Consider the following 12714-nt stretch of genomic DNA (forward strand, 5'->3'; position numbering starts at 1 on the left):
TCTGTATTTCAGTTTCAAGTTAAAAAAAATAGAAAAAGCGTGTCTACCCTAGATACGGTTTGATAAAGTATCTAGGTCAGGTGGACTAACGATCATACTGAGCCAGACATCATCAATATCCAAATTCTGTGCCATCAGTGGAGTCATAACCTGGCCTGGACTTGTTACCTAACCAGCTCAGAATCGATCAATAAGCTCACTGTGCACATCTGTGATGCAGTATTGATCCAGAGGGGGTCAGTGTGTTTTTGCTGTGAAGTTGAAGATAAAGTACGTTCATAATCAGCGAAGGCCAGAGTTTGCTCTCGATGACTGTCACTGAACAAAGACCCGCTTGTGCATAGTGTGAGAGTTACTCTTGTAACTGAGAGGATATCAAACAAACTACACACAAGGTTAAAATGATCCAGCTGCAAAGATCACAAGTCTGAGAGAAAAAGTGTGGGAAAATGCATGTCTAAAGCTCATACACACCATGCAGCACACTCAAAAGTGTAGATATCACCCTAAAAAGAAAATGTGATCTGCTTATTTTCTGAACAAAAAAATAAATAAAATATCTAATAATAATAATAATAATAATTTAATAATAAATCTAAAAATCACTTTAAATCTAAATATGATCTTTAGCTGGTGATATTGTGCTACCCATATGACCGACAGTTTCCATCCAGGTTTACTTCTGAAGATTTCACTGGATCACTTGTTCAACCTTCAGTGTTTCACATTGAGAGTGAGACACTAGACAACAAATACTGCACTGCTGTCATCAGAGAGGCTAAGCCAAAACATAAAAATGTACAGTCACAGGGTCATCCATCTTAAGCATTTAAGATTGTATAATCTACAGAGATGAACATTTGTGGTCAAAGTTGGAAAAAAGCAACCATTTTAACTGCCAGAAATTACTCTAAATTAAACACAACAATCACACAAAAACACACACAATCATAGGCTAAAGTCAGAAAAGCAAGGGCTTATGCTTTTTAGAGCCATGAATGCAACACATGCAGTTGAATCATGACCCTTTATGTCACTAGACAAGCATACACTGACAGATTACTCTGAGCTTTTACCTAGTTAGTTCCAGCGGACTGCCTGAACAAATGACGGCTAAATTATCCTGGCGAAAAGAAGAACTCATTGCTAAAGCAGCTTCATGAACTGGATGTAAGACCGCATTCTATACACAGTTTGCAAGAGTTAAATCACCCAGGAAACATGAAAAACAAGCTTTTCATCACAGCGCCGCAGCTGAAAACAGGTGTTTTCACTGCCCAGCTGCTTCACAATTTAATAAATTCTCCCTGAAATCATGCAGAACCTTTTTTCAGTTCCTATCCAATGATGGCTCCATGGAGCAACCAAAAGGTCAAAGTTCAGCTGAGAATCATGACTTAAGGAAAAACAACATGACAACACACAGCTGTGTTCATTGACTGCTCCTGGTTCAACACAAATCCTATTGAACCCACTTGGAAAGTCAAAGGGCCATGGATAAAGAATTTGAGGTGAGATTATTAAGCTGTAAACATTACGCAGACAAAACCACAATATGACAGAGAAAAGCTAAATTCTGATGATGCTTCGATGACAAGAGGAAAATCTTGTATAACTCATATAACGTATATGCACTATGAATTTAATGCATATAGGATGAGTGTTCATGCACAGTAACAAAGTATCACTCACCTTCTGTAGGCTTGTTGGGTTAAGTTGTGTTTTGTCAATGATTTTTATTGCAACCTGGGAAGAAAAGACAGAAAAGTGACAAAAAGTCAGAACAACAAGTCAATATTTCAGTTCCTAATACAAAACGTAGCTAGTATGTTTTCTTACTTTGTTTCTACTTTAAAGCACAAATCAAATTACAAATATCTCAAAAGTGTTGCCAATTCATTTTTGTTTTAAGAACAGTCTAAATTTGCATTATCAAATAAATTTATATCCATACACTGTAAGGCAAATAAGTTTTCCACCAATCAAAATAACAGAAAGAATAAAAAACACACTATTTGTGTAAAAACAAACAAATAAATAAAATAAAGACTGTAATGAGGACAAAGTTCAAGACTCACTGTTTTTACAGTATGACATATAAGCTGCTATCTACTAAAAAAACTAAGAAGGCTTCATAAGAGGCTCAACAACGTGGTAACTCGGACAAAAACTGTGTCAAGCTACTGCTGTAAAACCACAGATATATGACTGTATTCTGCTTTATATGGGCTGAACACAGCAGCTTTCACATGATCAGGCCGCACAAAGTTTCTTGAGCCTGGAGATATCAGCTCTTCTGATGTAGGTCAGGAGTTTTATGAGAAGAAAGGCTGCAGTGTATTAAAACACACAGACATAAACACCCTAGAAGGACAAACACGACTGCCTCTCTTCAAAGGGTTCAAGGCCTTGACTCCGCTGCAGGGTTCTTTTGTGTTTTGGCTTCTCAACCTCAACGTTTACCAATGGCGTGATACAACTCGTGAACATATTTTTTATCAGAACTTTCACTGTATCTTGCAACACCTTTAAAAGGCAGCTTTTTTGGCTCCCACCCACCCACCTTCCCTTTTGTTTTTGCTTACCTCTCTGCCAGTTAAAATGTGTCGTGCCAGTTTGACTTTGGCAAAGTTGCCTTTGCCGATGGTTTTGAGCAGCCTGTAGTTGCCGATGTGTGGATGCTCATCAGAACACAAGGCGATGGAGTTTCGACATCGGGCACCGAGTGACCGGCTGGACCATCCTGTACCCTTCTCTGAGCGGCTGGCCGACAGGGAGGTATGCTGAGGAAAGACAGATAACCCACTTAGACACAACTTGTTCTTCCACACTGAACTTCAACTGATTTATTGGAAATGTACTAAAAACTCATCAAATGTAGGATACCTTTGTTTATTTGTGTGAAAATATGTAAATTTTCATCTAAATATACAAGAAAGTTTCTCTAGATATTGATCATTTCACCTGGTAAAGCAAAAAAAAGATAGATAATAATAGATTGAATATTAAGATGAAAGATTTATGGAGGGGTACATATCCACTTCTTAACAGAGCAACTGATGAAGACCTTGTGATCATGAGTCTGGTTCTGTGGTCATGTGTTTGCAGCCTGGTACCAGACACCTAAAGCTAAAAGCAAGAGTAACCAGGCCGCCTGCAACTAACTACGCTGACACCTCATGATTCGCATTCCTCACAAGCCACCAGCATTCAGCCACATGTGGCAAGATGACGTCGACCTTAACTGCCGATACCCACAACAAACCTTTGATTTCAACCTAACACAACCTGGAGTCGAGCATGAACTCTCAAAGCAAACAAATCAAAGCTCTTTCTGAACTCAGTGGTAAGATCAGGAGATCAAAACAGCAAGATGATGGTGACAAATCTGTGAAATCATAAACACCAAAAGGACATACATATACACACACAATTTATTTTTACATTATATATATGTAAAAGCACAAAAACAGTCCTGCCTCACCCACCCCTCCCATCTCCCCAGGGTAGGGCAGCTGGCTGTTAATCTCCCAAGCTCAGGTTCTCTACCAGAGTCCTGGGAGCTTGAGAGTCCTACGCAGCATCTTAGTGGTTCCTAGGACTGCGTGCACATCATACAATATATTTTCTCTCTTTCTCTTTCTCTTTCTCTCTCTCTCTCTCTCTCTCTCTCTCATACATACATACATACATACACACACAAACACAGAGACACAGTTGGATTTTTTTCAGCACAAATACAAAAGTCTGATCTCTCCTTCTGCTTTCTCTCAGCAGAAAAACAGGAATGTCCAACAGAAACGCAGCATCTTGAACTGTTCATCTATACTGGGGATGACATGAAATGAGGAAATAAGAGAACAGGAAGCATCAGTGCCTAGCAGACATTGTTCAGTTCCTGTCTTCAGGCCTGATAATCATGAAAACAAATACATCATAGTAGTGTTAACAGTTCATCTTCTGTTATTAGCAGTTGTTTACCAACAGCAATAACTCACTTTTTCAGCCACGAGGAATTACACATTAGTGTCATTCTGTGTTTTTTAAGATGTTCCTGACTGATTAAACAGTGGTATTATTTGTCATAAAGAGATTCAGACTTCAGAACAAATGCTGCTATTTTAGTTATTTCCAGTGGTGGACTTTATCTTTGGGATGCATCTGAGAACTTCACAGCTGTAGATGTTTTATCTGGTAAAAAAAAATATTCACATTGCTACAGCTTTTGTTAATTTAAGTTGTTTGTGCTCCAACTACCTGTAAAGAATAAATAAAACTGGGCAGGCATTGAACCAAATTCTAAAACATATAAAGGACATGTGGAAACACCATAAACTAGAAACAAAGATTAGTGAAATCAATAAAGTTTGTCCAGTCACTTCAACTGAAAAGAAAATAAACTCATAATCCAAATGACCAGAAATGTACAATATTAAGATCAAAATCATGATGATCGCACCATCCCACTGAGAGAGAAACTTTCTTCTATCAGGGGTGTCAAACTGCAGTCCTGGAGGGCCGGTATCCTGCAGGTTTTTGTTGTCTCTGTGCTCCAACAGACACCTGACCGACATTCAAACAGGTTGACAAGAAGCTGCTGGATCCATTGATTTGAATCAGCTGTGTTGGTGGAGGGAAACAACAAAAACCTGCCGGATTCCGGCCCTCCAGGACTGGATTCTGACACCCCTGTTCTATCAGATAAGAGTCTTTCCTCATCCTCATTTATCCACCTGTTCCTGCGTTTTCTCATCCTGCCATCCCTTAATGCAATGACTAGGACAAAGTCTGATAAGCTGTCAGCTCCTTGTGAGCCTTGGCTATTTTCACAGTAAACTCTGGGACTCGGAAGAACTGAATCATTCCTTCTTTCCTGTACTTTTCCTTTCACATTTCCTCATCTCCTTCTTAATACTAAACACGAGCATAGGGAAAAATAGGACAGAGAGCCAGAGACAGCAGGTTGTAGAGAAATCGGAATCTTCATTGTGTAAAACTGGAGGAGATATTTATAACTTCCATACAAATTACATGACATCATGTTCATTTTTTAAAGTATATGTCACACATTTCAGTGTTACATGACGTATGACTTCTTTTATTGGTTCAAAATGACAGACTATGACAGTAAACAGCCTAAAATCAGTGTAAAATTTGCTCATTTTTCACTGCTGTAAGTTAATTAGATAACACAGGGTGACTTACAATGAATTTAGGTTCTTTGGTATAAAAACAAAGCACAACAAACTGAAATAAAAATATGTCGAACCAAAACAATATAAAGCTACTAACTGCAGATTTTAAAATATCTAAAAAACAAATAAAAAAATTTTTTTTTTGAATAGTCAATAGTTTTAATCTCCATCTGCATTGTAATTCTAGTTAATTCATTCAGTTATTTTTTTCCTCTTTTACATTTATTGTACAGCACTGGCCGCAGTCTGACTAGCGCTCATCTACAATGTCCTTTGTTTAACTTCTTACTTGTGTTGTTCTCACTCTCAGATGTAAGTCGCTTTGAGTAAAAGCGTCTGCTAAATAACTGTAGAATAGAATAGAATAGAATAGAATAGAATAGAATAGAATAGAATAGAATAGAATAGATTAGAACTGTGGGTTTTAATTTTTTTTCCAAAATGAAACTATATGGTATTTATTAAAAGACTACTATAAGACAATACTAGAACTAAAGACACTTTGCATATGTAAACCTTTTCTAAATTATTCAACCATCTTCATTTTCACCTCCTCACCCTTCCCCCATTTATTCACCCCCTTCTCTCTCCCTTGCCTCATCCCATCCCCCAGACAAATCAATTTTCCTTCCTCCCCTCTATTCTCCTTCATCGTGCTTGGACACACCCTCTCTTTTGTCTCTCAGTGGTATCTTCATTTTCAGCAAACTCATAAATTTGAGTTCCAGTTTTCCCTTCATCACACTAACAGCATCACTCCCCCACCAATACTCCTTTCAGGGGTTTCAGTCCACCCGTTCCTCCTATTTACAATGCAGTTTCATTAAAAATGAGGTGCATGTGTGTGTGGTTGAGCTAAATGTGATGGGCTCACTAACGCTAGCAGACTGAGGCAGCAGAGGTATTTGGATAGGGAGTTGTGGGGTGAAAGCCCCTCCTCCCATTATTATAGATGTAATGTCACATTTGGTGCAGAAGATGGATGGTGAGGTGTTTGGGTGATGTGGGGGTGGCTGTTACAATGTGGTTTGCACATTCAGCCAATGACTAACGCCTCATCGTTGCAAACAGAAAACCCAGGTTATGTGATGATTCTCTCCATCGTCACTCTTTCTGCTGCTGGTGAAACCAAAGAGCTACTGGAAGGATTGGCTAAATCCATATGTTACCCTAACAGTATTATTCTGAAATCAAATTTGTGTTAAAAGCTTTCTATTTTAACTTTCTCTCTAATAGGCATGTGCCTCTACTGTAGGGGTGGGAAATCAAATGTTTAACAAAATTGCAAATCTGGATTTTTTGATTCACAACTTTTTAAAATCAAATTTTTTTGTTAAAATTTTTTTTTTAAATAAATGCAAATAATTCATTATAAAATCATTGTAATTCTTATTGTTTTGATTGATCTTTTTATTTGTCTTTTTGGACATTATAGTAACAGAATGATGATCTGGCTACTGTGTTGTTTTTTTCTTCATTGAAATTAAGAAAACAACTTGCAAATTTTTTTTTTTGTATTTAGTCTACAAAAACCAGCAATAATTGAAGATTCGTGAGAATATCAATTTGAGTCAAATCTGCACCCAGTAAATCAGAATGGAACTGAATCTGGACAAATGCATATCGTCACAGCCCTACTCAACATTGTGTTATATTTCAGTAGTTTGTTTTGGAGAGCGATTTCTTGTTGTTGGTTGTATCATAAAACAGATCAAGTACAAATAAATTCAGGGTAAATCCTTACAAAAACAACTGAGGGCACCGTTTGGTCTTCTTCAGCAAATGCTGGTCCGATTCCATGGAAGCAGTGCGACGTGTTCGGACTGGTGCAGACCAATAGCAGCAAACTGCTGGAAAACTGGAGGTTTTGGTTCACTGTAAGGGAACTCTGGTGCAGTTCGCTTGCAGTGTGAAAGCAAATGGACCATACAGTGAACTGAAGACAGGAAGCGACGTAGCATTAGTTTAACGTGTATAATATCTTTCTGCCTCTCCTGCTGCTCATGCTGAACAGATTCTGGTGAAAACCATATTATTGTTTAAACACCAAAATAAAAACAGAAACCCCAACACTTAACATTTTTTAATCTTGCTCCATTGTAAACTTGCAGTGAACAAGCTATTTTTTGTCCTGGTTAATAAATGAGCTTGGTTTTCTTCTTCTTTCTTCTTCATCAGTAGCCTTTTCGAGGAATAGCGCCTCTTAGCAAGCAACTGTTGCAACTGTGTGCCATGATCAGGGTTGTTTGGTCTGCTTCAGTAAAACTCAGTTTAAAAGCAAACCAAACAAAAGGTCCAAAAATGTTCAGAATTCAAACTGAGTCCTCTGGACTATCCAGGCAAAAGCAGGTTCCTATCATTAAGTTAACAAAGTCAGTATTGCTATTTGTTTCCAAAAATCCTTGTGTGGCTGTGGAAGTACAGCACGACGTCATCTAAACAACATGCTATTGTTAAAGAGTCTGATAGAAGATCCAAAGCAAGAATCTCCCACTTGTCTTTAACAACATTAAAAACTGACAGGCGGACTTTGTTCTGTTTCTCTAAACTTTAAAATCAATCCAGCTGTTGGCCTGACATGCCTGACTGATGCCTGCGCCTGTTTGCCATAGCTTTTCTACAGTAAAGTAGTTATCTTCAGTCTGTGCTCGTCTGTGTGGGCGCAGAGCTGAATAAAAATGCATATGAATGGAAACTCATGAAAGTGCGCATGCTTAATTTCACTGAATACAAGGAAAACAATCTTTTATAATTCAGATGTATGACTTCATAAAAACAGTGTGATGTTCACTTAACCATTTCAGGAAAATGGAAAAAATGCCCCCATTATTTGGATCGTATGGTTTACAATGCAGTTTCCCTCCTGTTCTTTAACCTTTCTAAATCTAAACATTTTATTTCACTTGAATTATTGAAGAAGGATTTTTTTGCATGTTAAAAAATATTGTCTGTTTTTAATGTTGGAGTCTCTGCAAGCGACGGATGACTGCTGCCAAAGTGAAACGCATGTAATTTTCTGTGCTTTTGGTTTTAAATTGATCTGAAGAAGCCTGGACAAAAGGCAGATGATACAATATAAAGACACAAAACATGACGAACACAAACGTGTTTCCAAACAATGAACCACACCCTGAGGGAGGTGTCCTGGACCTCGGCCTGCATGCGTGTGTTGGTGTGAAGGAACTGAGTAAAGACCGGATGAGTGACGCTGGTCCCCGTCAAGAGAAATGGTGTAACCTTTAGCCATTTTCAAACTTTGCTAACATATTCACACATATGCTGACCCACAGTACAACGCTAGTTCCTCTTCCTCTGCTGTTGCTGAGGATGGTGGCTTTAGTGTTGTAACACTGGCCCTCACACGCAAAGCACCTCTATCATACACAGCAGCAGACACCAAGTCTCCACAACATAACACATCACAAAGAGATAACTCAAAAAGACATGTGACTGAACAATAACATTTATCTGACCTGTGAGCGCGTGCATGTAGTTTCTCTATGATAACACACCGCTTTCTGAATTGTCCTTACAAACAGACTGAAAAAGAAAAGAAAATAGTTAAAGAAAAGCTTGTCAACCGTCAACTGGTCAGTGTGATGAATTACGTAGACTGCGAAGGTCACGGATAAGATTTCTCATGCCAACAAAGAAGTCAAAGCTAAATTAAAGGTCAATCTGTTGTGTAAATTATTTTAATAGGCAAAGGGTTGAAAATAAAAAAAAAAAGTTTAAAATATAAACACTCAGAGAGCCCAAACCTCCTCCAAACCATGTGGTCACTCACCTGAGAAAAACCCAAAACAGCCCACTCAGTTACCAACCTCATGCCAACACTCTTATGTATCTTATGCAAGCTGATATCAATGTCTGTTTCCACAATGAGATGCCACATCATGTTTGGATTCATTGAGCCTGGAAACACACAACATGGAGTAAATGGCTAAAAAAGTCTGAGTTATTGAAGAAATTCGCATTTTTTCTGATGGTGTTAATCTGGATTAGCTGTTAGTGTATGTCAAATCCATGTAATCTTATAGTTTTTTCCATTTTGGGCATTATCTGTCGAGTTTAAAGCTACAATGACATAATAATTATCCCTTTCTTAAATCAAGGATCCTTAAAATATTGCTGGATCCAGACAGTGAGCAGGATCACTCCCAAAATGTAATTATTTGTTCCTTATTCAATTCAATCAAAATCCATTCATAACTTTTTGAGTTATGTTGGTAAATGAAAGATAGCCAGACTTACTTTTTATATGGACCAATTATGAGTCTAAATCAAGTCTGAACAAACTGCAAAAAACATCATGTTTGCCAGACCATTTCGGACAGAAACGTCTTCTGTATTGGTGCAATGCACATCTCTAGTAGGCCTGTCAGGGTAACACATTTCTCCATGTGATTAATTGTCTCAGAAATTATTGCAACAGATTATCATATTGAGCTAAGCGATTATTGTTGTCAATTTGAGACCATTTTCAACTAAAATAAAAATAATGCCATAATAGTGCAAGTACACCCTTTCACAGATCAACATGCTGTAAATTTCTAATGAACATTTACCTCAATGTGCAGACTAGTTTATGCTAACCAAGTCCCCAGTCTGCTGAAACAGATCAGGATTTTTTCTAGGGTTTTGGCAACGTTGTTATCTGGAATATATGGTCTCTAAACACCATGTAAAACAGTTACATAAAGTATGATGAGCTCATATAAGGGGACATGTTTGGACTTGACCAGAGGTGGAACGGTGAAATTGAATGTCTTTGATCGCCTTCATTATTTAGTTTTTCATGTCATTGTAAAGTTGTGGAATTGCTATTTGTAACGCGTATGTTCATCCAGACAATTCATACTGGCTGTGAAATGTTTGCAACATTTTGAAATGACGCCTTTATAATAATATTAAAGGGCGGCATCGCTTTATCAACTACGCTGTCTGAGTGCATGACATGTTGCATTGTCCTGTTTGTATTTAATCTGTCAGTGAAACACCGCAGTGATCGTGGACTGTTGGGAAGATGGAGCTGGCCTGTTTGTTAAGGTCTTTTGTTTCCCAGCTGGGAAAACTGCAGTTGATGGTTGTGTTTTAAGTGCAGATGGAAGCTTGTTGTATTGCCGTGTTTAGCTAATGTCTTAAAATAAATGCAGCACTCGAGATAAGCGAGAAAGACAAATGAAATGAAAATTATTGCGTCCAGCAAACTTATTGCGAGCATTTTTTGTTATTGTATTAATTGACTTATTGGGACAGGCATAATCTCTACATGTTCATAAAGCTCAGGAACACTGTGTAAACTTCTCAATCTCAACAACATATCAGCAGTGTGTGACAAGAGCAAAAGGAAGACACATGATCTTGACTTGCGTCACTTCCTGTGCTGAAAAGAAAGAAAGATGTCACCGCCATGTGTCACACGTTGTGCTGAAACACAGCGGGCATTTCCGGGCAGGCCCCACGAGGAAGAGAGAGTTGGCAGAAAAACCTGTCAGCAGCTGACAGACGAGGTGTCTGATACTGCGGAGGTGTGGCTCGATCAGATGAAACACCACTTGTTCTTAACATTTATGCCACAAAGCACAAATGCTTTGGGAAAAGAACTGCCAATTAGATGGTAGTTGTTATATCAGTTTGCATGCTGTTAAAGTGACTGATTTGTTCTTTTAAAAGGGTCCAATTCTTGAGTAAACTTTCAGGAAACTACATAGACAATGAGTATCCTTAACATGAAAAGTCCCTTATATTTCATCATTCATGAAATGGAAAAAAAAAAAGATCTGCTCACTGCAGAACTTAGTTTATCATCTCGATGATGTCCCGTTTAGACCACTATGGATATTAGAACACAGCTGGAATTGGATGATAAATAGTTTAAAGGGGTGCTATTATGGTATTTGGAGTTTTCTGAGCTTTCTACAGTGTTAGTGTTGAATCCTCATCAGACATGTGAACGGCACCGTTTTTTTATCACCTAAACGCATGTTTGAGTTTGAGTTCCAGCACGCTCTCCGTTCGGTTTCTATGGCAACGAAAAACGCGTCGTTTTAGAGAGTTTTTTCTACTTGGAAATCCTTGTGACGTCCCGGGGGATAAGGTTCGGTGATTGGTTACCTTCTACTGGTTAACAAGGGCATGTACAAATACATCAGGCGGGTGGAAAACGTGGGATAAAGTTATTTCCAACGATGGCTGGTGAGTTTACCAAAGAGAGACATCCTGCTGCATTCGTTGCTGTGGGTTGCTGTTTTCCACTTCGTTTTCAGGCTCTGATTCAGGTTCCAACATGTAGGGCTGTATGCTGTGTTGACATTGTATTTTGTTTTTTTATTGAGTTCATATCAGCCTAATCCTTCTGTTTATGAGATGTTACAATGACGGCAAAAACAGTTGCAGTGCGCGCTCCCGATGTAGTGCAGTGGCGGGAGGCGGGGCTTAATGCGGAAGAGTCTCAATCCACTTGTTTTGCCCACAGGCTGATCTGACAGCCTACGGAGAGGGTCGGTCTGAAGTAAATAAAGCCATTTGTGACAATAACTCGATCAATCCCAGCCCTTCTGGTCTCAGAAATAAAAATAAATTAGCCTGAAATGCACATAATAGTTCCACTTTAAAGATAAGTACTATCATAAAGGATTTTGAAATCATGTAAATTACACATGAACATGACAATCTTTAAACCTTAAACTGAGTTCTTATGGGAGCCATTTCTTACTTTCTGTAAACTGGGTAAGTGATTCAATTCAATACTTTATTAGGTCCCCGTAGGGCAATTTGTGTGCAGCCAGTAGCATAAAAGTGCAATCAGTCAACAACAACAAACAATAAAAATAATAAAATAGTAAAAGGCAAGTTAAATAACAGTGGAAACACGGTAAGATGAGAACATCACAGCACATGAAGCGACGCCAAAAGTAGCAAATTAACAACTATGATTCATTTAAAAATCCAATGGCTCTTGGGATGAAGGAGTTTCTGACTCTATTGGTTTTAAACTTAGGCACGCAATATCTCCTGCCTGAGCGCAATGGCTGAAACTGCCTGTGCAGAGGATGGGCAGGATCTGCAAGGATTTTCTTTGCCTTGCATACAGCCCTGCATTTGTAAAGATCCCACAAATCACTTAAATGACAGCCAGTAATTTTACTGCACTCTTTAACTATGCTTTGTAAGCAGTTTCGATTTTTAAGATTTAACATGCCAAACCAGCAAAGAAAAGCAAAGGTAAGAGTTGACTCCACAAAACAGGAATAAAACATTTTCATAAAAACATTGTCGACGTTAAAAAATCTCAATTTACGAAGGAAGTGCATTTTCTGGTGAGCTTTACTACAGACAGCATCAACCTGGGTGTCGAATGTTAATTTACTGTCCAGTACTGTTCCCAAGTACTTGTACTGATGCACCACCTCAACTACCTGTCCATTTATCAGGGCAGGAGGGAGGGCAGGAGTGGATTTCCTAAAATCTATCAACAATTCTTTTGTCTTTGACACATTTATGTGCAGGAAAGAAG

General features: G+C 38.4%; 1 protein-coding gene across 4 annotated transcripts in view; it reads right to left on the reverse strand.

Moving 5' to 3' along the window:
- The window catches only part of mark4b (MAP/microtubule affinity-regulating kinase 4b), a 55920-nt gene that overhangs the window by 30061 nt on the left and 13145 nt on the right, over positions 1-12714 (reverse strand). For all 4 annotated transcript variants that reach the window (XM_079246443.1, XM_079246442.1, XM_079246444.1 and 1 more), the window contains exons 2-3: positions 2586-2783; positions 1693-1746 (exon numbers count right to left, since the gene is read on the reverse strand). In XM_079246443.1, the coding sequence (XP_079102569.1) occupies positions 1693-1746; positions 2586-2783 (252 nt within the window). The remainder of the gene's footprint in view (positions 1-1692; positions 1747-2585; positions 2784-12714) is intronic.

The sequence above is a fragment of the Telmatherina bonti genome (genome assembly GCF_933228915.1).
Source record: "Telmatherina bonti genome assembly, chromosome: 9".
Classification (NCBI taxonomy): domain Eukaryota; kingdom Metazoa; phylum Chordata; class Actinopteri; order Atheriniformes; family Telmatherinidae; genus Telmatherina; species Telmatherina bonti.